General features: G+C 40.4%; 1 protein-coding gene across 1 annotated transcript; it reads right to left on the reverse strand.

The window, feature by feature from the left end:
• Positions 1–8146: 8146 nt before the first annotated feature.
• LOC134211751 (cytokine-inducible SH2-containing protein) lies at positions 8147–11305 on the reverse strand. The gene is made up of 2 exons (XM_062688930.1): positions 10650–11305; positions 8147–8629 (listed from the first exon to the last, which is right to left on the reverse strand). The coding sequence occupies exons 1-2, from the start codon at positions 11303–11305 to the stop codon at positions 8344–8346; spliced, it is 942 nt and encodes a 313-aa protein (XP_062544914.1). The 3' UTR covers positions 8147–8343.
• Between the last annotated feature and the right edge of the window lie 16606 nt (positions 11306–27911).

The following is a 27911-nucleotide window of genomic DNA, read 5'->3' on the forward strand; positions in this document are numbered from 1 at the left end:
AGGCCTCGTACTGTGCCTCGATAAGGCCGATGATTTTCTCAGGAACTCCCTTGCGTCTCAGGACGCCCCACATATTCTCGTGATTGAGACGGTCGAAAGCTTTTTCGTAGTCAATGAATACCAAGTAAAGGGACTCTTGAAATTCGTTGACCTGCTCCAGAATGATGCGGAGCGTGACAATATGGTCCAAACAGGATCTTCCGGCACGGAATCCAGCTTGCTGCCGCCGGAGAGTCGCATCGATCTTCTCCTGAATCCGACCTAGGATAATTTTGCACAGAACTTTGAGAACGGTACACAGCAACATAATGCCTCGCCAGTTATCACATACAGTCAGGTCGCCCTTTTTGGGTACCTTCACTAAGATACCTTGCATCCAGTCGACCGGGAAAGTTGCGGTGTCCCAGATATTACGAAATAAACGATGCAGTAGTTGAGCGGATGTCATGGGGTCAGCTTTGAGCATCTCGGCTGATATGCGGTCGACCCCTGGGGCTTTATTCGATTTCATGCTTTGGATGGTTGTTCGAAGTGCTCGAACCAGCATTTCAGCTGGTCAGTCGGGTCGGTCAATAACTGATCATTCGCGTCTTTCACAGGCATCGTTGCATTCATCTTCGCCCCGCTTAAGCGTCGTGAGATATCGTAGAGGAGGCGAATATCCCCGGTTGCGGTGGCTCTCTCCTTCGTCGGCCAGAGAGTCTGCCCACGCTCGCTTGTCCCGTCGACATGAGCGTTTTACTTCCTTCTCAAGAGCCGCGTATCGTTGACGGGCTAAGACTCCTCTGATTTTCGATCGCTCTATCGCGGCTTTGGCTTCTCTTCGTTCCTCTATCTTTCTCCAGGTATCATCGGTGATCCATTGTTTTCTCTGGGTGCGTAGTTCACCCAGATTATTCTCGCTGGTGGTGATGAAGGCATGCTTGATGGCGGTCCATTGGTCTTCCACGCTGCCACCTTCCGGAATATCTGCAGCACGCGTCTCCAGTTCTTCAACGAAGGACCGTTTCACCGTGGCATCTTCCAGTCGGCGTGTGTTGAATCGTCGTCCAACTCTTCCCTCCTGCCGACGAATCCGCGCAATGCGCAGGCGTATTTCGCCGATGAGGAGGTAATGATCAGTGGTGCAATTTATCAACAATGCCTGCTGAGTGTGATTCTTTTGGTTTGTATTTTTCTCTGCTCCTCTTCGCCTGTGACGGTGTCTTTCAGTCAGTAAGACAAAGCAGGAGTAGATTAGCTTGCTCGGTTTGTCAACAGTGGGCTGAAGCTGATGATCATTCGGCACTAATCTCCTGTCATTGCCTTTCAAATGATAGTATTCACCCATGCATTTATATAGTGCCGTCGCATTCGCGCAGCAGCGAGTGAACTGAATGGACTGTCACTGCGGGCTGCGTGTGCAATGAGAAGAGAGGTCTTTTGTTTACTCTTTCTTTGATTGTTGCTGCTAACCATTTTCAGTTTTCACTGTTAGGAAAGGAGTGTGAAGAGGATATGGTATCAATTTCAACAAATTTCAGTCACTGAGATTGAGAATTCGCACCACTGGTGATGATCAGACGCGATATCGGCACTACGTTTATTCCGTACATCAAGAAGGCTCCGTTTCCATTTTCGGCTGATGCAGATGTGGTCGATTTTATTTTCTGTAAAGCCGTCACGGGAGACCCACGTGACCTTGTGAACCGGTCGATGAAGGAAGAGCGATCCCCCGATCACCATGTCGTTATTACCACAAAATTCTGCGAACAGCTCTCCGTTTTCGCTCATTTCTCCGAGACCATGGCGTCCCATTATGCGCTCATGGTTCGAGTTGTCGGATCCGATCTTCGCATTGAAGTCGCCCAAACAGATCTTGATATGACCCTTCGAAATTCTATCTACGACGGCATTGAGTTGACTGTAGAAGTTCTCTTTGTCTTGCAGATCGGCAGCATTGGTTGGCGCATAACATTGGATTATAGTAAGGTTTCGGACCCGTGTTCTAAATCTGGCAACGATTATCCTTTCACTTATAGGTTCCCACTTCATAAGCGCAGAGTGTGCCTGAGCGCTTAGTAGGAAGCCAACTCCGCGATGCCGGGGAGCGTGTTCACCTCGTAAACCAGAGTACAGCAGAACTTGTCCCGACGGCGTTCTGTGTTCTCCAAAGTTTGGCCAACCGGCTTCACTCAGTCCCAGTATCTCAAGCTTCATGCGGCGTGCCTCATTGGCAAGTTGTGCCAATTTACCCTGCTGGGCTAGGGTTAAAACGTTACATGTTCCTATTCGTGTCCGTTGTTTCGCGCTAAGAGTCGTCGCCGTAAAATCAGTCCCTATTCTTTCATTATCGGATTCTCGAACAAATTGATGTTTCGGGAACAGTAGGTTGTTGGCCCAAGGTTCCCTATCCACCGGGATGGGGCTGCCATCTTAGGTATAGCTTCCGGGGAATAGCATTTCATACTCAGCCGCTGGATGCCAGAACAGACGCTGTTGGAGCTGCACCTCCTTGGTGAACAGACGCTCGGTCAGTCGGGTCAAATTTGTTTAAAGTCCCACCCAACACCAGGACTAGGCTAGTGCGCTTTGAGCGGCACACGGTCGCTTTGATAGGGCCTGCTTGGGGACACATGCAGCTTTTTATAGGAGTTCAACAGAGCCCACTGTCGAACCCCAGGACGCACCCTCTCACTCTAGCTGATGTCAGAAGGACAACAGTGCCGGTGAAAATGGTTCTTGACAACGATCCGACGGGAACAAGAAGGCGAGGTGCACAGCGGGCAAGGTGGATCGATCAGGTGGAGGACGATTTGCGGACCCTCCGCAGACTGCGTGGTTGGCAAAGTGCAGCCATGGACCGAACTGAATGGAGAAGACTTTTATGTGCAGCACAGGCCACTCCGGCCGTAGTCTGATAATAAATAAATGGAAATCGTTAAAACTGATCTAATGCTGTTAGCATATAGCATGCCGGTTTATGATTGATACATATGTGCAATTTTGTAATGCTTGGTGTTACTTGGGACATCTTCAGCTTCAGGAAGTGCTCTAGGAATGAGTTGATATCCTGATTCAGATGAATTCTCTTCCAGTGTTCTTTTCCGGGAAGAGTTGATGCCATTAATTCATGAAACGCGTATACCCACAAAACGACAGTTACTAAAAGTGGTCATAAGTATTTTTGATCCCCTTGGACTGGTGTCGCTTGTTGTGATACACGGGAAAATTCTCATACAAAACGTGTGACGTGCAAAAATCGATTGGGAGGGAGAAATATTAAGCGAAATGTTCCAGGAATGGCGTCGATAGATCCGTATGTTGGAACATCTGGACGCAATTCGCATACCAAGATGCTACTTCCCTATGCCCTCTTGCGCTGTTGTAGCAATCTCTTCCATGCTGCATTTTGGTCTTCACATTCGCCGTCATACCAGTCGTTACTTTAATCAGGAGGCTCAGTGTCTAGTGCAACAGTTGCGGTACTTCCAATGGCGGACCGAATAGCCATCTTCAAGAGAAGCTGCGCCTAGCTGCTCTTCCGATGGTAGTGTTTTACATATACCAATCGACTTGTATTCCAGGGTTAATCATATCGCATTTTTTCCTTTCAAAAATTTCCGCGAACGGTAATGACCGCCAGCTTGCCTGCGGTTTAGTCTCTGATTTGACGTTTGTGGGGGTCAACTGCACCCAGGGGGAGAAGGCGGAGCACTGAATCCCTACCCCAACATGTGCGACATCTGGATTTGGTTCTAAACTGTAAACAACAGCGTTAATTCTCTACCACCCTTTTGTTATGGCGAGGCAATTTTATGCACTCTTTTGTTTTCGATATTTTAACAAAATTAAACACTCAACCATGCAGCATTATAACGATGTGGTATGCTTGAGATACCTGCTTGATTATAAGGACTCGAAAAAGAATTTATTTGCAGTAACTAACCGAATATAAAAATGTTCGCATTAACGATTGCGCCCCAACGGAACGTACACACGGTCAAGCAGTTTGACCAACATTGACTCCACCTCTCGTTTATTCAAACATCCATAAAGTTTTACCAACAGCGGCACGAACAATCAATTTATTCGACCAACAATATCACACACGAACGACCGAAGCGCCAACTTGAGCACCAACCATCGAAAAATATATGAGAGTTTGTGCAACTTCACTACAAATGCTCAAACATGTTCGGCGAACCTTGACTCCACCCCCGGAAACTCAAACCAAAATCAAACCGTTTTAATTTTTTCCAACCGAGCCGCCAACTGTCAAATGGTTACTATGTCTGAAACTTGATTATGCATATGTACAACATGTGATAGATTTAGTTCGGAAAAGGTATTGGAGGTCCTTCGTAGCTTAGTAGGGAAAGCACCTGTCATGCGAACTGGGGTCGTGGGATCAAACCCCACCGAAGGGGCGGTTACCCTCCAATACCATAGTAATTAATTTCCACACCGGGTGGCTTAATACCCGGCATATAGGCAATTAACTTTGAATGTGCTGAACTCGAGTGGCGATCTCTCTTCGCTTGTGTGGTCGGGTTGGGATCTGACGACCAAACTGGCACAACCTCACACAACCCTACTTCATTGAGCGCCGTTGCTGATGAAGCAAGTGTGTAGGAGCCGGACAATACTAAATACTCATCCTACTTGGTTGACATGTGTACAAAAATACATTTGAGAGAGTTGGTTCTGAAAATGTATTGCGAGAGATCGGCTGGTACCTGGTGCTGGGAATTTGGTTTCATCAGTACCCGCTAAGCTGCGGTGGACGACGGAGGTCCTTCGTAGCTTAGTAGGGAAAGCACCTGTCATGCGAACTGGGGTCGTGGGATCAAACCCCACCGAAGTGGCGGTTACCCTCCAATACCTTTTCCGAACTAAATCTATCACATGTTGTACATATGCATAATCAAGTTTCAGACATAGTAATTAATTTCCACACCGGGTGGCTTAATACCCGGCACATAAGCAATTAACTTTGAATGTGCTGTCAAATGGTTGTTCGAACAACTTCACACACGTTCGAACAAAGCAGCAACCGAAGCGTTTTCTGGGGGGGCGGAGTCAATGTTCGTCGAACTGCTTGACTGGTGTGTACATTACATAACACCGGTTCTAAGCTTCGATGCAGAGTACACGAGCTTTGTTCGCCAGTGACAGGCGTATGAGGCCCTTGACTGCACACACCGCTTCGAGGGATTCGAGCATTCTGACCAATGATGCATATAAGAAGGTGCTGATTAAGTGAATTCAAGCCTTCTTATATACGACATTGATCAAAATGCTCGACCAGTGGATGCAGTTGACCTCCACAAACATCAAATCAGAGACTAATGGAACGTACACACGGTCAAGCAGTTTGACCAACATTGACTCCACCTCTCGTTTATTCAAACATCCATCAAGTTTTTCCAACAGCAGCACGAACAATCAATTTATTCGACCAACAATATCACACACGAACGACCAAAGCGCCAACTTGCCGCCAGCACTTGCCGTGGCGCAAAATGTTGGAGCTCGAACATGACTTTGCGTATAATGGCATTTTCAGATTTCGTTATCTAACGTCTAACAGTGCATTATCACTAAAATAAAAGTGCAATACAAATGAACAAAATCTTCTTCTTCTTCTTATTGGCATTACATCCCCACACTGGGACAGAGCCGCCTCGCAGCTTAGTGTTCATTAAGCACTTCCACAGTTATTAACTGCGAGGTTTCTAAGCCAGGTTACAATTTTTGCATTCGTATATCATGAGGCTAGCACGATGATACTTTTATGCCCAGGGAAGTCGAGACAATTTCCAATCCGAAAATTGCCTAGACCGGCACCGGGAATCGAACCCACCCACCCTCAGCATGGTCTTGCTTTGTAGCCGAGCGTCTTACCGCACGGCTACGGAGGGCCCCAAATGAACAAAATACCATGCATAAACTAGACTACTTCAACTTGCCAATGTAAAACAAATTGTTTATTCGACAAAACTTTTCGTAAAATCTTTTTCATTACTATTGCAATACCTTTCAATCCGCAACAATAACAATGTTCATTTGGCTCAGATTCTGACAGCTCTCAATGCTCGATTGGCTCAAGATGGCCGCTTTCGCATATCTCTGAATGTAGAATCCCTAGTTTACACTACGTAAACAAGGTGGTGCTAATATCTAGTAGGCAATCGTATAGACACTATAGGTTCCATAGACGAGCTGAGGCGAAGGCGAGTGTAGCCAAACGAACTGTCAGTTAGTATAGCCAAACGAGCATGACGTCACTACACGCTAACCTGGATCTACCCAGATTTATGTCAAAGTGACCCAGATTCGGCAAAACCGTGGTTACTCTAATCTGGGTAAGGGTACCTTGACTCAAATCTGGGTTACCGTAGAAGCGAAAAATCTGGGTAACCGGTACCCAGATCTTTCCGCTCCAGAAAATTATTATTATGTAAAAAACGTTAAACAAAACAGTTTGCCCAATGCATTCCATTTGCCAGCTGTGCCGACAATCCTCCGCCATGATAAATTTAAATTTCTTACCTGTTTCTTGGTGCATTCAGTGAAAAACCCGAACATTTTATTCGGGCATGAGTCTTTGAAGTCGGTCGACACCTTGTTGCTGCATCCGAAAATGTTTAAGTCCCCAATTACCCAGATTTCGGGTTCGTCTGACTCAGATCCATTTTGTTGACATACCCAGATTTTGACAACTGCTAACATCGAAAAAATCCGGGTACAATCGACCCGGCCACTGGGTTGTTTCAGGTTAGCGTGTATTGCAACCCAAGCAACGCAGCGTGTGACGTCAAATTCGCGTGCTACACTGTGAAAAAGTGGAAAAACACACTTAATCGAAATAACCAAACCGTGCCTGCGCTCGTCTATAGTGTCTATAGGCAATCGGAATGAACACTAGCACTAAAAAGTAAAATAAGGCAAGATTTCACAAACATTAGGGTCTCGCCGAAATTTCTCACCAACACGAGCGCACGGTTCGTGGTTGCAAACAATCCCATTTGATTTTGCGGTGACAGCTGCTCGTGGTTGCAAACAAACTGAGTAAAAGTGTGAGTGAAATGTGCGTGTACGTACATGCTCGCAGAAAGCCTAATTACCAGCACACTAGCACCGCGCAGCGGGGGCATAACGATATACTTAAAAAAATACCAGCACACAGTTTTACACAATATTACGGTATAAAATGAACGTCTGTTCTCTGTTAAAATCAGGCTACTGTCATGCTATTGTCATTACGCCAAATCGTAGCCAGGATGTTTTTATACTACTTTTCAATGATGACAGCGGTCTATGTCTATTGATGATGATGACACCGCGCTTGTTACAGGCTCGGTTAAAATAGATTCGCCCATTCTTACTCACCTAACACTAATATTCATCACACCAACACCGCTAGGTGGAATAATCAGGTTGTTTTTAATGTTCACTCTTGTTTGTTACATATTTTCCTACGCAACGACAATCTTTCCGTTCTTCATCCGGAGTAATCGATCAAAAGAAACATTTCTCGCTTAACTTTTGAAAAGGACCTAAGTAACATTTTTTTCATGAATTAATTTGAGTACTGCAATCAAAAGCTTTCATGTTTTTCTGTTGATTGCGCTATTCAAATTAATTCATGAAAAAAATGTCACTTAGGTCCTTTTGAAAAGTTGAGCGAGATTTCTTCGGCGAAAATAACAAACAATTTACAAAAACGTCTTTTTTATATTTCATTCATTTATTACAAATAATATATAAACACGTTTTATACATAGCTTCCTTCCTTATGCACCGCAATCTTATGAAAAAACTTAGAACCCAAAAACAAATTGCTTTGAAAAAAACATGGTAAAGTTTGTTCGAACTTAAAATATACACATTTTTCACAGCGGCAGGCAGAAACCTCAATCGTAAAATTCTACATAGTTTACCGGAAATAGTTAATTTTATGGTATCTATTTTATACAACTTGGATCACGCTAAATGGTTGTTTTAGAATAAACAAACAGTTCTAAAGTCTACGACAGTGATATTATAGGATAAATTAGAGATCAGAACAAATATATTAAATGATAACGGAAGTTATATATGCAAACATTTGTGGCTGAATTATATGTAATAGCATAAAGGGGAGTGAGCGATACTTCGGACATTTTCAGTTATGGCAGTTCTTCATTTATTAAATAGTGCACATGTACATTTATGTTTTTGTCTAAAGTGAAATATTTTCAGTAACGTAAAAAGGGCCTACATCTCATATACGGAGATCCTGTTAAAACTTAAGGTGATTAAACATAAAAACAACTTATTAAAAAATACATAGCTGACCGATACACATTGAAAAAAAACTTATAAATTTTCTTCGATATATTTCTTAAGTTTACTTGGTAGAGGCAAATGTGCAATGTCATTAGTATTTAATCGTTGTTGTATAATAAACTTACACATATGTTGAAGAGTGGCTACTTCGAAAAATCTATTGATTGGCTTCTTCAATCGTACGGGAAATGGAGGCGTGAGAGGAGATGTTTGCTTCCCGAACCCAATAACATCAAATTCAGATTTTTTCATTGAATCTTCTATAAGCTCAACCATAGTTGCGTAATGCGTTGGCGTTGTTAGACCTGAAAACGACCTGAAAATTGAACATATCGCATTATTTTTATGTATGAACTAAGCCAACATGCGGGTAATGTTTACATCTTGGGAGTAATGTTCACAAAAATGAACTGCAACCATTGGCGTAACTACAGGGGGGCTAGGGAGGGCTATAACCCCATCTAGGACCAAATTAGCCCCCCTAGAATTGTGGTCACTTTCCATTACTATTGCTCATATCTAGCTCTCTGGTCACATGAAGGCGTAACTGTAAGCAATGGATTCTCTCCATCATCTCTCTACGAACTAGTTGAATCTATTTTATCGAGTATTCAAACTTTGAACAATTATTATGTTTTGCGATAAAAATGTTGAAAACGAAGGATATTAGGCTCCCTTGATTATCCAGAAATTATTACTTAAGGAGGTGTTAGTAGGAACAGTGATTTTGAGCTGATTCAATGCTGATCGAATAAATAATAGAAGTAACTTCTTCTTCTTCTTCTCATTGACATTACATCCCCACACTGGGACAGAGCCGCCTCGCAACTTAGTGTTCATTAAGCACTTCCACAGTTATTAACTGCGAGGTTTCTAAGCCAAGTTACCATTTTTGGATTCGTATATCATGAGGCTAACATGATGATACTTTTATGCCCAGGGAAGTCGAGGCAATTTCCAATCCGAAAATTGCCTAGACCGGCACCGGGAATCGAACCAAGCCACCCTCAGCATGGTCTTGCTTTGTAGCCGCGCGTCTTACCGCACGGCTAAGGAGGGCCCCAGAAGTAACATAGACTGAAAAAGCCTACACCATATCTGAGATTTTAATTGATTGATTAATTAAATTTATTTAATTAATAATTGTTTTGGCAAATTGACTTAGATTCAAAGCGACATAGGATGCTTAAATTACCGTTTTTTTTAGCAAACTCTGATTTTCATTGAATTTTTGCAGCAAATGATTAATCATTTAATATTTTAAAGTTATTTTCAGAATTAATGCTTGGCTGTGGATATACATAACGGAGCGTGTAGTTACAGTCTTGTAACGCAGCAAAAATAAGTTTATTTTTGCATCTGACGGTTTTGGTAATTTATTTTACCATTTTCACGGGTTAGATGTACAAAAAAAATCTTCCAATCCTAGAAAAATGTAAAATAGATTATCGAAACCGTCGGATGAAGAATTGAACTCTTTTTTGCCGCGTTACAAAACTGGAACAGCCAAAAACTACAACTTTTTTAGTGTGTTTTACTCACCCGAACGTGTGATCTTTAGCTTTCTGATATGGTCTCAAAAGATGCATGGCCTTTCCAAAGGGATTACCAAGGCATCCCAAAACATTTCAAGGAGAGGCAACTAAAATTTAAATGTGGAAAACTTATAATTCTTTCAGATGAATTTATTGCTAAGTTCCTTCAAAACGTACCAAAGTTTCCGAGAGTCCTAAGACATCTCTAGATTTTTTAAGTCAGCGCTAAACCTCGATGAACATTATTTGCAATGTTCAAGTTATCAATGCATATGTTGAAATAGCTGAAGGCCAGTTTGCGAACAGTTTACATGATTTATGTCGACTTTTTTGTGTTTATAAAATTAGAAAAAAAAAAGTTAGCCCCCTACGCCAATGACTGCAACGTGAACAAGTGATGAACTAAAAAAAAAACCTGAGGTTACTTAAATATTCATTATTTGAAAACGTTTCCCTCAGCGAATTAATTTTTTCAACGAAGAATCATGAACGTAGAAGATGTTCGTGGTTAACTCCAAACTATGTGTTTGGCAATGCTACAAACTGCACATACAATATCATGAAAGACTTTAAACACTGGAAAAATTGTCCAGCACGTAAAACGACGCTATTGTGCCGAAGTTCTCTAGCATGTTTCAATCAAAATTACTGGTTTATTGATATGATACCATAATACTTTAAGGATCAGTAAATGCTAGCTGCATAGCTCATGGACATCCCGTGTAATCAGTTCTATTAAATTTGTCTCCTCTATCCAAATGGAATGATACTAAGATTTATTACTATAGCAAACAAACTTACCAGTTATTATCATTGTAATCAATCCTACAGTGTAGTGTGATTCCAGAACATCGGAAACTTATGGCAAATTGATGTTTTTCCGTTTCTGAATCTCGAACTAAAAACGTTCCATTGTCTTGGCGTGCAAGACGCTTTTGAGCAGCAGATCTTGTTAATTTTCCCCAGTACCATCCATACTTGAGAAGATTTGTCCGCACCTTTCTCATCATCATATCCAGACTCTCACCGTCAGCGTGATCAGTACATCCAAAATTTTCATTCTTATCTATCATCGACGGAACTGCACTTCCAGTAGGTATCACAGGCAGGTTCACATTGGGCGAAGAAAATTTGATAGGATTTTGATTATGTTGCTCCAAAACCATTCGAGCAAAATCGTTATCTGAACAGCGATCTGTAACTTCAATGTGGTGCCGATCCTCTGATGAATGATCAAATGACGTTGAAAACTGTTTTGGTTCATATGCTTTGATTTTCACTGAGGTCAGTTTTTGAAATCGTTTTCGAATAGTGAAAAACATTCCATTATTTTGTGTTGTTTCCCTTGATGTACTACCAAGATTGCAAGTTTCTTCAGTTTTTGGTGCACGTTTTCTTGTGAGAGACATGAACCACTTAAATCTGTAAATGTTCTCAATTTGTTTTTGTTCGTCCATTTTTTAAAGGATTACTACTAATCGAAATTTTAAAACTATTACTATTCTATTTTTATTTGTGATTCTTCAGAGAAAGAAATTTGACAGTTTCAGTTCAACATAAGAATGGGGCCTATTTTTGTTATTCCATTGATGTGTTATGATACACGGAGAAATTTGGAAAAGCTAATTATTGTTACGTTTAGTTTTATCTTGTTCGAACAGTTGTATACTATAATTATTCGATTTAGTTTTTTATCATTTGTGTTGGATTGTGTCTGATTTGTTTGTTGGTTCTGTGTCTAGATTCAAGTAGTTCGCAAATTGCGTATTTGTATTTAGTCCTCTATGACGACATATGGTTTGCCAGTTTTATTGAGATTTAGTCCCCTTTGACGAACAAATGATTCGTGTTTTTTAGCTTTGGGATTCAGTCTCGGGTGGTGACCACTCACTGATCTGGTTCCGTTTCAGTCCAATTCTTTGCAAGAAACACGATAATGAATTTTTTTTATGGATCTCTTAATCGATCCGCACGAAAACAATCTATGTCTTGGTGGAAGTTGTGTTATGGTTTGTTTTATCATGTTCGAACAGATGTTGATGTTCGATTGAGTTTGTTTTGTTTGTTGATTTTGTGTCTGGATTCAAGTAGGAGGCGATTCAAATATAACGTCCACTACTTTTTGAGATTTCTAGAAGGAAAGAAGGAAATATTATTAATGAAGCAATATTATTCATATTAATGAGTGCGTATATTATATTGTAATAAATAGTAGCCGCATATTAACGTACATTCTACAAACATTTTTTTGTAGATTTTACTGTAAAATTATTAATATCGACCAAAATATCCGGGCGGGGGCCAAGCTGTCAAATGTTTGTTGCCTCCAATCAAGCGAATACCGATGGCACTAACACTACGCCGTAGTTTATGAAAAATAAACACTGCACTGAGTGAGAATGTTCTGAAACGCACAAAGTTTGGATAATGCCAGAAACAACTGTTTCTGCTTAGCACAGAGTTTCTTCTACCAACATAATAGGGGTATACACTTAACGGCGTAGGTTGCTGCGTATCTGATTATAGAAATGTTTCACACTCAATCACTAGGGACATATTTCAAATCGCCTATGAAACATTTCCATAAACAGATACACAGCAACCTACGCCGTTAACTGAATCCCCTTATTATTTATCCGCATATTTCGCGTAAGGAATAAAGTGAAAACACTTCATTTTTACGGATTTGATGTATTTTTGTGTATTGCAATCTTTATTTCAATATGTGCTTTCGACACCACTCTCTCTTGTAAAAACGGTAAACAATACAAATTTTCACAAATCCCACGACAATTTATGATAGTATATGAGCATTTTGACATTAGAGTATAAATTTATGCGCCAAATAAGAGGGTACTGTCCAACCCCCGAACAATTTGACATTTAGCCTTAGTTTCGCGTAGAGATGTCGCAAATTAATCGATTACTTCGATTAATCGATTCAACGTTGTGATAATCGATTAATTTTGAATCGATTATTACCCAACGATTAATCGATTCAATAATCGAGAGGAATCTAGAGTAATCGATTAGTTACTAATCGATTAATCAGGATTTTACGACATCATAAGGATGTCGCAAATTAATTGATTACTTCGATTAATCGATTCATCTTTGTGATAATCGATTAATTTTGAATCGATTACTATCCAAAGATTAATCGATTCAATAATCGACAAGAATCGAAAGTGATCGATTAGTTACTAATCGATTAATCGGGATTTTACGACATCTCTAGTTTCGCGTACCCACTTGGAAATCGTAGATGGCGCTTCGAAACATAAACAATAGGTCCATCCTACGCCACCGTTACACTTTTTCTCCATGGAAGTAATGTTTTTTGTTTCGTCATTTGTTGACTCCAAATAACAAACAGGATCCTCATTTGAATAGAGCAGATTTTTAATTGCGAAGTAAATAAAAGAAAATAAAAAAACCAAATTAATCCACCTAGCGGTGACGATGCCTTTCTCGATTAAATCAAAATATACTGAAGGTGGTAACTTCGTTTTTTTTCCAATTCCTATCTACCAAAAATGTTGGCAATTTTATTTTTCTTTAAATAAGCATAATACATTATGTTATAATCAAGTTATGACGATCGTGAAATTTTTTTCATCCATTTTTGACAGAGAAATTATTTCAAGTATTGTTATTTGTGACACATATTGATATAATTGTTATGACTACCCGGATAAAAAATACAATAGAGTAGCAATAAAATGTCATAAAAATACAATACAACTTATTGATGAACATTAAATCCTATTGTTTTTATATCATACCAATTAAAGTTGCATATTGTTGTTCCAATAGACGTACAATAAATTCTATTGCCAGTAAAATATTGGCAATAAAATTACAATAAAGTCAATTGTAATGGCAAAAATTTGTTCGAGAAAAAATCGATTTTTCTATTGTAAAGATACATAACAACCCCTATTTTCTATTGTAAAAGTGCCATTTACAATAGGCTTAATGGAGGAAAACAATATCCTTTAATGTTATTCTATTGTGAGCCACAATAGAGTTTACCGTAATTACTATTAATTTCAGCGTACTGTTACAATAATTTCTATTGTAATTCTTTTGGAATTTTTTATTAGGGTAACTGGTCGGGTTGGTATATCCCGAATAGAAAATACAACAGAATTACATTACAATATTATAAAATTACAATACATTTTATTTATGAGCAATCAATTCTCTTGTTCTTCTATTGTACAAATTAAATTTCCTTATTGTTGTTCCAATAAATGTACAATAAAATTTATTGGTAGAAAAATGTTGACAATAGAATTACAATAAATTCTATTGTAATTGCAAAAATTTGTTCGAGAAATAAACGATTTTTTATTGTTACGGTAACTAACAACCCCTATTTTCTATTGTAAAACCTCCATTTACAATGGGATTTATGGTGGAAAACAATATTCTTAGTTGTTATTCTATTGTGAGCAATTACAATTAAATTTATCGTATTGTTACAATTATTTCTATTGTAAACCTATTGGACTTTTTTATTCGGGATAACATCATGGGTCTCCAAGACTTCTATAAAAGGTTCGATTTCGGAGAGAAATGTACACGAACATTAAGCCAAAAAAAAAATAAGTTAAGCCAATAACTCTCATGGCAGACTAGAATATGACGTCAAATACATTTAAGATTATTCAACCAATGACACCCCCACCCCCCTTCGCCTAGGCCCCGATGCCATTTTTGAACGATTCCTAAATATAAATAGAAAACTAACAAAACCGCATACATAATATAATATGGAAATAAGGAGATGTATAAAATGAAAACTGTATTTAAATTTGCCCTTGAAATCACCCAAGCTACACCATAACTCCACACCACCCATCATACCACACACCACCTAAACCAAACAGCATGTTGAAGCATCAATGAAACCCCTCTTTTTCCCCTTCCAATGTATGACCCAAAACAAACGCAAACGTGCACCACCATGGCCACGAGCGTACGAACCAGCAGTTAATCGTGTCGTTATCGAGTGCAATTTCTGTTGCCAACGATGAAACTTACAACTGTGTTGGTGCAAATGCTCCGATAAAGTATAATGGCAATAAACATCATCGCGTCGGCTCTAAACTTAAAAGCGCGTACGTTGTTCGTCGATTAGTTTTCGTGTTCAACACGTTCCACATTACAAGCTTTGAAAAGCTTTGCTCGTTGCGTTAGCGTTATCGGTATCTGCTCAATGCTCGTAGTCCCGATTATATGGGAAAAATGGAAAACTGCCTGAACCATTTTCCTTGTCAGCTGCGAACGCATTAATCAATCTTGATGAAATTAAATAGCATGAAATTAGAAGAGTGGCTCTGCAGAATGCAACTTGTTGCGATAAAATCAGTTAAGTCTAAGTACATGAAAATCGTGACCATACAGACACACAAACATACACACACATACATACACACACACAGACATCACCTCGATTCATCAAACTGAGTCGAATGGTATAAGAAACTTTACTATCAGATGTTCCTGTAAAAAGTTTGTTTTCAGAGTGAAATGATAGCCTTTCGGTACAACTTTGTTGTACGAGAAAGGCAAAACGAGAAGTAGGCAATGCGAAATACTTTCTTTCTTTTTCTTGCCTACCTACTACTCGCAAAGAAAACAAAAAAAACGAACCCCGAAAAATGTTCGTGAAGCTTAGCGAGTCATTCGGGTTACACACTTCAATTATTTTGTAGACCTCGGCAAAATTTTGGCCGAAATTCCAACAGCCGAGATCTCGGTAATACTGAAATTCGGTAATTCCTTTACCGAAATTTCGTCAATATTTTGCCGAAATTTGCCGAGATCTCGGTAACGATTACCAATGACTCGGTAAAGTTTACCGAAATTCGTCGAAATTATTACCAATTTCTCGGCTTTTGGATTCTCGGCAATCGGTAAACTTAGAATTTTAAGTGTGTAATTTTCAATATGTCATAAAACAACCTCGGAACAGGTTTTTCACGGATGTTCGAGCAAAAGCACAGTTGTTTATTGTTACTATGTTTATGTCAAGTCAAATTTATCCATTATATTCGAAGTAACCACAAATACTCAGGACCGTGATTTTTACTCCCGAACAAAATACTGCCCTGCTTTTTGTCTTTGCTCTGCGCACTCGTACTTTTGTCTTTGCTCTGCCTACCCGTACTCGCGAACAAGGCAAGCGCCAGAAAAATGCAGACACTAGGTTCGCGCGAATGTAGCATTTTTGGTAGGCCCAATTACACTCTTTTCTTACTCGTGAAGCGAGTATTTCCACCACTGGTACACACCGGTCAAGCAGTTTGACCAACATTGACTCCACATCTTGTTTAGTCAAGCATCCACTATGTTCTATCAGCAGCGGCGCGACCACTCAATTTATTTTCAATTTCAAATTATTGATCAAACCACTTTCACACTTGTCGTAGTCTAGCGATAACTTTCTGATTCCGTTCTTTCCTATCTGTTTTCGCACACACGCTGCTCCCTTCCTATATACGAGTAGCATCGAGACCGATATGCCAATAAAATTGAATTTGAAACTGATCACGGTCGTACAACTTCTGTTTAATACATATAGTTAACACTAAATTGCGAGGCGGCAATGTCCAGTGGGGGATGTAATGCCAATGAAGAAGAAGAAGACTGCATATATACTATGAAAACCAGGGGACTGAAGAGAAGGCTTAAACGCCTACCCACCATTCATTCAATATGGCTACAATGTTTTTGTTTTAATTTCGTTTGTTTCATGATAACAAAACTTCGGAAGTATCGACGAGCTATTTTTCGACATAAAGAAGCCATAAACACAAAAGGATCGACGTACTTCAACCAATTGCAAGTTTTCGCCAGGAGAAGTTAATTGCCGATAATTAGCACTAACTGCGTACCAACCAATCACCCAAAATGAGCGCTAAATTCGGGTATACTACCCAGAAACTGGGTACCAAAAACAGAAGTACCAAAAACGATGTTGGGTAGAGTGCCATTGTACCGCGGATGACAGGCATTTCACCCTCCTGATGAAAACACAACCAAAACGTCAGTCAAACTGTCAAATCTAATCATGTTCCGGAGAGAAATAACATTGGGACTGTCAAATTCAAAAAGCTAAACGTATACATATATATAAAGCAAAATGGTTCGCAGCCAAGTTCACAGCCTACAAACATGTTAAAAAGGGCTTTCCATTCGAAACTTTCTTGTAAGCTCCAGCATACTCAAACGTACAACTCACATTGAATTATGCAACTTGTATACAATTACGTATATACTATCGCATACAACATTTTATCCTTTTTCGTTAAATAAAGGCTTTAGGGTAACCACCTTTATTTGGACTCATTTTGGACCTCCCTCAATGCCACTGCTAGATCGGCACGAACATTTCAAAAGGGCGGAACTGCTTTTGCAAACAAGGACTTTCCACGTTATTGGTGGATTAATTTGAGCCCACCCACGCAATCCAACAACACGGATAGAAGCAGCGAATCCTTGTCTTTCGTTAAATGGCGTTGGATTGCGTGGAATAGCACAAATTAGCCCACCAGAGACCAGAGAAGCTCTTGTTTACAAAAGCAGTTGCGCCCTTTTTAAATGTTGGTGCCGAATTCCCCCACTGGCTTCAGAAAAATAAAATTGTTCTGTGCCTGTTCCACTATAGTATCCCGTGTGAAAATATTATGTATCAAGCAGTGGAAATGCAGAACCAGTTATTAAGATACTATGCGAGTTTAACATGTTCATAATTTCCTCGTATTATGGCAGCAAGCAAGGATGTTATCGATCGTTTAGTAGTCTGCGTTCGATCATTTAGTAGTTTGTCAATAACACATTCCAGAAGTTTAAATTCAAAATATGTTGTATGGTGGACTTCTAGTGCAAAGGTTTTTCTACAACTTTGCCTAATGGTTCGTTATTAGAATTCAACTAATAACGGAGTTAGAGCGCTAGTTGCAGTAACTTAAACTAAATGATTGGAATTTTGTTGCGTTGCGTTGCGTTGTAACGGAGTATTTCGTAGATTGCATACTGATAGTTGTCATGTATATTCTTTACCTTTCTTACCCCAATTGCTTATGAATTTCCATTTGGGATTCAATGGAAATCCAATTGGGGGTCCAAAATGATAAAACATGAAAGCTATCATTGCCGGCCACGCCCATCTTCTCCGTTACTAGGAAAGGGAAGGAAATGATGATATGACATCTACTTAACGAGAGGCCAGCGACTCACCGACGCCCTCATAGATGTCAAGGAATTGGATGGTGGGTATGGTATGTGGTTTAGGAGTATCATTATAAGCAAATGATAGAAAATTTGTGGAAATACGTTGGGAGTGACTTTGCTAAGAAATTTATGTCACTCCATTATCCTTGCCGATGATTTTCCTCGGATGGGGCTAAGGTATTAGCCTTGCCCTGGCTAATAGCCTAGGTTTAAGCGCCTTTGCTCGCTCTCTGAAACGAAAAAAGAGCAAAAAGAAATTAAATTCCCCTTCCCCCCTGATATGATAATGATTTTGATCAACAAATTAATTCTAAGTGGATGAATAAATGATCAAACGGCTGCAAACAAGCCTCTATTGTCGTAGCAGAAGCAAACCCGCCTCAATACGACATGCAGAAGCACATGTTTGTGATTCAAACGCGATCGACTGTTGTTCAATTTCGATACACATAGTTGGGTAGAGAGAAAAGATGTGAAATATTGCTTAAGTAGGATTCGACGGATACGGGGAATTGGAGATAGTGATTCAAAAATGCACTTGTGCCTGAACTATGATTATTTTGTAATTTATCTTTTTTTTGGAAATGACTAATAAATGTGTTTGACCCATATTTATATTCGGTCATTCGCCATTAACATTTTTTTACGGTGGCACGGGGTGATCTCCGTGGATGCCATACGGCTTATGAATCGCGGCCTTTCGTCGGACACATGATTTCGTCACTTACCTGGTTCTTCAGCCTGCCCATCCGTTACTAAGTGCACCAGCCATTCAAGTACTCACTCGCTGACCGAATGCCGAAAAGTGCTGTACTCCTCTGATCGATCCGGCACCGCCAGATACACTGCTGTCCTCAACTTCTGCGAATGATGCTTGCGGTTCTCAGTACATAGGCTCCATAAAAAATCTTCCGGTTCGAATTGATACTAAGAAACACATTTTCAGTAGAAATACTAGAATAAGAGATCGGCAAAGACGCCATCTTGTTTCCAATCGAACCGTCAAAAGCGGTTCCAAATCGACTTGTTTACTTTTTTCACCCATAAGAGTCAAGCAAAAAGTTCAAGTGATGCCAATATTATTTCCACGATATCACACCTTTTCATACGTTGCCATTTCGACAGTTTTTCACTCCGCCGGTCTCTGGTTATAGGGTTGCTAATTTTCAGAGGCAAAAAAATCAGACGTCAAAAAAAAACCTCTGTTTACAAGCTTTGACTACTACGATCCATCAACTTCAACTAAATGATTGGAATTTTGTAAAAGATATTTTAGTTACTAGATAAAGATTGTCGCTGTCGTCGCTGTCCGGAACATCTTTTGCTGGCGAGGATAGGGGAGCTAAATGTCAAAGAAGGAAAATCCATACGATTTGACAGGTATGTACCACACATGTTTCGGACAGCAGAACAAAGGGAACAGTAGCGACAATCTTTATCTAGTAACTAAAATATCTTTTAATTTTGTTATCATTTAGTCTAAGTTACTGAAACTATAGCTATAAATCCGTTACAAGTGTAATTCAAACAACGAACCGATAGGCAGAGTTGTAGAAAAACCTTCGCACTAGAAGCCCACCATACAACATAATTTAAAATTCAGCTTCTGGAATGAGTTATTGACAAACTACTAAGTGATCGAACGTAGATTACTAAGACGATCCCCACCGATGTGTATCCAAATGAGTGTCTAGTATAGGAACGAAATGCGTTCATATTTTATTTATGCACTTGTTCTCGCACCGGTTGTTTCTATCAAGGTTGTTGAAGTGCAATCATGCTTCTCACTGGTGGTGAATATCCGGTTGCTATTGAGGCAAACACGGAAATAAATAAAATCAGGAAAAAAATATAATTTATTTTCAAATCTTTCAGAACGCGCTCCATCTTTTGTAATATAAATATGTGCGTAATGCATTTTGCGATTATCAGATTAGCTAGACACACATCTGGCGCTAGCTTATATGTAATAATTTAGTGAGGTGGAGATCTATATCTCGAGATCTATAAGACTTAGAAAGTTTTTGTCTTCTACAAAGTTGTTCGGGTAGCCATAACATTTATGATGGAGACTAGTTTAGTTTGGAATTTATACGCATAGCGGCGCTAGTGTATAAGAAATAACCTGTTAGGTTAAATATTTCTCAATCCGTTAGAGTTAGAAAGTGGCCATCTTCTACAAAGTTATCCGAATTATCTGTTAGTGTGTGATGTTAGGTTGGTTATTATGTAAGATTTGAAAGGGTAGTCAAAACCAGAAGTTTAGTTTGAAACCGCAATACTCGTTGGCGCTCGAGTTGAGTCGAATCGAGTCAAGTGCGAGACACTTAAGATGGCCTTACTGTAGAAGTCGAAATAAGTATCTGTCAAAAGTACAACCAAGTGGTGGAATTAAATGGAATTGTACGAACTCGTCTTATGGCAAGTTACTTTGTAGAATACGGCAATATTCTGAAAATTCCAGATTTTGAGATATTTACCCTATCAGTTTATTTCTTATACACTAGCGCCACTAAGCGATTGTGTTTAAAACTAAAATAGCTTGCATCATGACGGTTTTCACCACCCGAACAACTTTGTGGAATACGGCAATATTCTAAAAATTTCAGTTTTCGAAATATCTAACCTAGCAGGTTATTTCTAATACACTAGTGCCGCCAAGCGGTTGTATTATTAAATAAACTTGCTTTCGTCATAATGGTTTTAATCATCCGAAAAACTTTGTAGAAGACGGCAATATTCTTAAGATTTCAACTATCGAAATATCTAACCTTTTAGGTTATTTCCAATTCACTAGCGCCACCAAGCGGTTGTATTTCAAATTAAACTTGCTTTCGTCATAATAGTTTTGACCTCCCGAACAACTTTGTAGAAGACGCCAATATTCTAAAAATTCCAGATTTCGTGATATCTAACCTATCAGGTTATTTCATATGCACTAGCGCCGCCAATCAGTTGAAATCCAAACTAAACAGACCTCCATCACAAAGGTTTTGATGATGAATAACCGAACAATTTTTCAGAAGGTGGCACATTTTTCATTTATGCAACGGGCTTGGTAGTCATATGGCTACTGCTTCTGCCTCATACGCAGGAGGTCGTGGGTTCAATCCCAGGTCCGTTCCATTCTCCTACTTTGTATCTTTCTCTATATTTCTCATGTTCTAGCAATCGCTAAAACTGGAAATGGACTTCCAAACCGTTTCCATTACTATTCCTATACCTTCAACTTGAATATTCTAACAGTAATCTGCTAGAATTGGAAAAGAAACTATAGAGCTCGTTTCCTACATCCAATTAGAAATTCCATCAGTAGCCCTCTCCTATCTATCACATTGGCAGCTCGTTAACCAAGACGGACCTCTGCCTCTCGAACCTAACCCAAAAATTCCAACAAATTCCGCATGAACTCGTGGCAAGTGCAGAGGTATGTTCGGCTTGCAGTGGGCGAGTGATTGCATCATCATTTCATCCCCCTTCCCTACATTGACTTGCATTCTGACGTGGCAGGCGCCAGTGTGACCTAACAAATGAGATCACCAGTACTTGTACATTGAAGATGTGTGCTAGTCCCAAGCAAACATCTGTTGGTTCCCTGTGCAAGAACAGCTGATCTGGTCATAATGGAGTAGCAACTACGAGCAGTCAATCAAGCTCAAGCTCAAGGTGGCACATTTTTTATTTATGCGTTACTCTTTATTTCCGTGTGATGGTTTGGCAACGGTTGGAGCGGGTCGCCAAATTTGCCAACTCGCTATTCACCGAAGGTTGCGTTTACATTTCCCAAACCCGTTTACCAACGACCGGTGCGAGTTCGCGTCATGATAGAGGTTGCTATTTTGGCTTTATTTACGCACTGGTGGGGATCGTCTAAATGATCGATAACATCCTTGGCAGCAAGTTTAAAATTCAGCTATTAGATTGTGTTACACCCTCCGGGTGCAAGAAAACGATCTCAAGTGGGTTGGTGAACGAACTCAACTAAAAGTATATTTTACATTAATAATTAAACATATAAACAATACAATAAACATACAATCTAGTTTTCTCCCACAGCAACTAGCCTCTTTCTGCTCTCTAACTCTGCAGGCTAGCGGACGATTCTATATTAACAATTAATTTTAATTATAAACAAATTTACAAACTACCAAGGAACAAACTCACGGTAAGTAACGGTAATATGATCTATGCAAGACGATGACGAAACAGGGACTTCAATACAAAGATTTCGTTACAGCAATGATCTACAAATAACACAATGAATACATCATCTACACTACACTACAATATTCACAATACTCAACAAATTCTCACATTCAATCTTTCACAATTATACTATCATACACACATTTCATTCCGCTAGAAAGAAAACCATCTTTCTTCATTCCTTCTGTACAGAACCATCAACAAATCTGTTATGGCCGTTCCTTTTTCTACCGCTTTTGCTTCAATTAGCTCCCTCATGTATGTGTGTCAACATTGAGCAACAACAAAACGGAACGCGTTCGCTACATCGCTCATCATGCGCGTTCACGCTATTAACCCTTTCAGGCCCGTCGGAATTACCCACGGCAACATTCCCCCACCCGTAAACCCTGTGGCGGCTCTCAGCTGCGCATGGTTTACTCATAACTATTCACTAGCCTTCGGCTTGTTGTACCTCCGCTACATACGAATGTGGTACTGAAATCCATCAACTAAATGCCATCATCATTCTCCCACTGCTTTGTCAGGCACCTTCCTTGTACAGGCTGAAGGTCATGTCGCATGATGCATTGGACTTTCTGCGACTCCGCCGTGATCTTCTGCTCTTCGAGCTCTCCATTTCAATACGACTCCGCCGCAATCTTTTGCTCTCCGAGCATTCTCACCTTTGCTACGCTTTTACTGCTTCGGACGGGGGCCATGTACCGTCCATCCTAGTTGACATCGAACCGCTACGGGTTCTCCAGGTTCTCCTATTCTGGACTCGAGCGGAGCGATCAGGTGTAAATTATCGATTCCTATTAACAACAGCGGTGCTGCTTTTCTGTAGCTAAGAATTTCCACCTCCTCCAAGTGAGGAAAATCTGAATAATCTTTTGCATGTACCTGTTGGGAAGGGAGATACAACTTCTTCACTGTTCGAACATCTGCAAGATCGTAGCTGTCCGATGAACCTTGGCTGCAAACCTGGATCTTGATGACTTTCGACTGTCTTTCGTTTTGATGAACTCCGTTCGTCCAGCACATTTGCAGTGGTTGAATTGGTCCATCAGCCTTCAATATTTTGGCCAGCTTGTAATGTATAAGCGTCACAGCCGAACCTTCATCGATCATAGCTAGAGTTTGCACCCGTCTGCTTCCATTTGTCAATGTTACCGGTACCACCCTAAACAGAACTGTCGAATTCAACCGCCGATGACTATTGCATTGAACTTCCAATGGGGTATTATCATGCACAGCTCCACTATGCAATAGAGAATTTTGAAACTCCGGACACCCTTCTACCAAGCAGCGCTTCCTTATTCGACAAGGCAGATCTCCATGGTCGTACATGCAGCACGGACACAAATTCAACCGCTTCACAGTTTTCCACCGATCTTCTACACCTTGCTTCAAGAAAACTTGGCAGTGTCGTCCAAAGTGACCTACGTTTTGGCAAACAGAACATTTTACTTCACGGTATTGCGGTTGGTTTGAGGGCTCTGAATTCATCACAACTCTTGGACTATGCTTGTCACTTGGCGACCCTCCGTTCGTTGCTTGAACGAATACTTTCGTTCTCGGTTGCTCTCGTTTCTTGCTCTTCTCGTTTGCTTCCACCTTCTCGAAGGTTGCTTCCAGAGCCTTTTCGACGAGACTTTCCATAAAAACTCCGAATGTTTCCAAATCGACCGACCGGGCGCGTCGCTTGTATTCTACCCACTCCATAGCATAGTACGAAGGCAGCTTCTGAACTAAATTCTGCATCAGAATCGGGTTCTTCAGATGGTCAGTCAGTCCTGCTGCTTTAAGGTGTTGCGTAAACTCTTCTACTGCGCTTCCGAACTCTATTACAGACTCCAAGCTCTCCGCGTTGGGTCCTTCTAATTCTTGGATCCGGTTTGCCAGCCTTGTCGACAAGATTTCTGGATTCCCGAATCTCCTCCGCAACTTCTCAACTATCAGCGGAACGTTCTCTGGCAATAGAAGACGATTTCGAACCGTATCCAAAGCTCTGCCGGTCAAAGCCTCTTGCAGTCGCACCAAATTCTCAGCATTGGTGAAGCCACATGACTTGTTCGCCTGCTCGTACGCGCTGATGAAAATTGGCCACTCCTCGGCGGCACCGCTGAACTTGGGCAAATTTCGGAAACACCTGCCTCGACGCAATCTGTAGACGCGATGGTCCTGTCTCCGCCGCTTTCCCTTTGTAGAGACTCTCTCCGAGCGACATCGAACTCATCATCCGAAGAGTGAGCAATAACTTCCCTTTCGAACGATGGCCGGGGAAGTGTGACCTCGGGTATTCCAGCATAACATCTGTCCGTACCCCGCTTTACCTCTGCTTTGCGTGGATTCAATGGCTTCACGTTGCTCCGAAGCTTTCTCGGAAACAGATCTTCCAGTTCATCTTCTGCCACATCAGCCTTCGCGCCATCTCCTAATTCCGGAAAATCGTCAGCGTCGAGCACGAAATCCCCATCGCTCCCTTCCAGATCGATGATTATCTTCAGAGCCGATCTTCCCTCTAACATCTTTTTCCGGCGGGCAATTCTCTTCCGCTCTAGCTCCAAGATCCTTCGCTGATTTTCCTCTTCAAGTTCCTCCAGTCAGTTCCACTCTTCGAGTTCTCTGAGTTCTCTCAAAGCTCGTGTCCGCGTCGACTCCGCGCGCCGACGGAACACTAACACCTTTCTTTAAGCACCCACGAACGCGACTGGTATTCTTGACCGGAACAGACTCGGCACGTTTCACGCGGTTACAATACCGACCGATCATGTCCGACAACGCATGCAACAAATCATAGTGATCATCCTCGCTTCCGCTTATGCGCTTCTTGCCTATCTCTGCCTGTCCCTGATCTCCTATTTCTGTCGAATCTTCAACGTCATCGACGTCTTCTATATCATTGTCCTGCGCTATTTCCCTCGTCATATGTCCTTTCGTCAACTTCATCTTTCCCGACTTACCAATCTCCGTCTTACTACCTTCATACCGGCCAGAATGTTTGAAAACCACTGGAGAGATGGCTGTGCTGCCTGGGGCACCCAACGAGGCTCGGATGGATCGATCTTCTCCCAGACAGGTCGCACAGAACCAGACCACCTCGGCGACGCTTTCATCGACGCCTACGCACTCAAAGTGGTACCATTCTCGACACTTCTCACACTGGACGCTAGCATCGAAATCCTCTCCTTGATCACAGCACGGGTATTTGTAGGACATGGTAGTAGATTTTGAGCTATGTTACACCCTCCGGGTGCAAGAAAACGATCTCAAGTGGGTTGGTGAACGAACTCAACTAAAAGTATATTTTACATTAATAATTAAACATATAAACAATACAATAAACATACAATCTAGTTTTCTCCCACAGCAACTAGCCTCTTTCTGCTCTCTAACTCTGCAGGCTAGCGGACGATTCTATATTAACAATTAATTTTAATTATAAACAAATTTACAAACTACCAAGGAACAAACTCACGGTAAGTAACGGTAATATGATCTATGCAAGACGATGACGAAACAGGGACTTCAATACAAAGATTTCGTTACAGCAATGATCTACAAATAACACAATGAATACATCATCTACACTACACTACAATATTCACAATACTCAACAAATTCTCACATTCAATCTTTCACAATTATACTATCATACACACATTTCATTCCGCTAGAAAGAAAACCATCTTTCTTCATTCCTTCTGTACAGAACCATCAACAAATCTGTTATGGCCGTTCCTTTTTCAACCGCTTTTGCTTCAATTAGCTCCCTCATGTATGTGTGTCAACATTGAGCAACAACAAAACGGAACGCGTTCGCTACATCGCTCATCATGCGCGTTCACGCTATTAACCCTTTCAGGCCCGTCGGAATTACCCACGGCAACAGATTGTCTTCTATTACATTAAGCAAGGCTTCAAAAGCCAAGTTCGTGGATTAAAATAAAAAACAAAAATAAAATAAAACGATTCAATCAAATTAATATATATTTTTCGTTGATTCGTTTGGCGTCACCCGGCGGATACCTCTACTAGTTTATGTTATTTTATTTTTATCATAATAAAAACTAATTACCGCAATAATAGGACCAAGGATGTTATCGATCATTTAGTAATCTGCGTTCGATCATTTAGTAGTTTATCAATAACTCATTATAGAGGCTAAATTCCAAAATGTGTAGTATGGTGGACTTCTAGTGCAAGGGTTTATCTACAACTCTGTTTAACAGTTCGAGGTTTAAATTTTACTAATAATGCAGCTATAGAGCTAGTAGCAGTAGGTTATACTAAGTGATTGGAGTTTTGTTATCATTTAGTATAAGTTACTGCAACTAGCGCTGTAACTCCTTCAATAGTGGAATTTTAAAATCTTTTTTTGTGTCTTTATTAGAGAGACTTTCAGCCCGAGACTGGCTCGTCCCCGATATATTTAAAAATCGATCTATCAGGCAGAGTTATAGAAAAACCTTCGCACTAGAAGTCTACCATACAACACATTTTTGAATTTGGCCTCTGGAATGAGTTATTGACAAACTATTAAATGATCGATCGCAGATTACTAAATGATCAATAACATTCTTGAATAGGACGCAGTTACATATCGTTGCGATATTTTTTGAAGGTCAGTCCTTTTTATTATTTATTTATTATTATTAATCTTACTTCATCCGGCATAAAGCCTAAATCAAGCATGGCTGGGAAAAGCCTTCTTGAGCTGCCCACATTTTTGAGCCTGCTCAAATAGGCTCAAAAACCCTGCATTTTTTGCAAAACAGTACAAATATATAAATATAATTACATTCTTAAAACATAAAAAATATCAAATAGAAAAACATAAATAAATTAAATAAAAACTCTTTACATTTTTTGTTCCTAGCGTCGTTCTTTAGGTTTACATTTAAGTGGCTGCAGAGAAGTTTAAGTCAAACAATTCGTACACGGCATTAAATGATGAAGACATGAAGCGTACCGGATCGTGTAGACCGTAATCTGTATTACGTGCTTCCAGCTGTAGAAATCGTTGAACGTTGACGAAGTACTCTCATTGGAGCGTGTACGTTTATTTGCTGTAGTAATTTAGGAGAGTCAATTTCGCCGAGAAGCAGTTTCGCCACAAATACAGCCTGGGAGTTACCTCTTCTGTGTTCTAGTGTATCGATGCTCAATAATCTGCAACGTTCTTCGTACGGTGGTAAGTTGATCGGATCATTCCAAGGAAGACTTCGAAGAGCATTCTCACGCGAATTCTCTGTATTGCTTCGAACCTAGAAATCCATGTAGCATGATATGGACACCATACTACTGCGTTCGTTTCCAGTATCGATCTAACTAAAGCACAATACAATGATCGTAGACAAAAGGGATCACGAAATTCGTCAGCTATTTTAAACATAAATCCTAACTGCCGATTAGCTCTAGAGATCACATCGTCGTAATGCACTTGAAATGTAAGTCCAGCATCAAGTTTAACACCCAAGTCACGTACTTCTGTCATACGAGTCAACGGTTGATTGTCAATGAAGTAGTCAAAAGTTATTGGCGATCGTTTTCGATGAAAGGATACAACATGGCATTTTTGTACACTTAAGATTCAGCTGGCACCATTCGACGAAATCCTCAATTAAG

This window comes from Armigeres subalbatus, chromosome 2, assembly GCF_024139115.2.
Source record: "Armigeres subalbatus isolate Guangzhou_Male chromosome 2, GZ_Asu_2, whole genome shotgun sequence".
In the NCBI taxonomy this organism is placed as follows: Eukaryota; Metazoa; Arthropoda; class Insecta; order Diptera; family Culicidae; genus Armigeres; species Armigeres subalbatus.

Excerpts from the sequence above, each read along its gene's own strand:
- LOC134211751 (XM_062688930.1), bottom strand. The coding sequence starts at position 11,305 with ATGGACGAACAAAAACAAATTGAGAACATTTACAGATTTAAGTGGTTC. Across the intron at positions 8,630-10,649 it reads GATTACAATGATAATAACTG|GTCGTTTTCAGGTCTAACAA; the intron begins GTAAGTTTGTTT and ends TTCAATTTTCAG.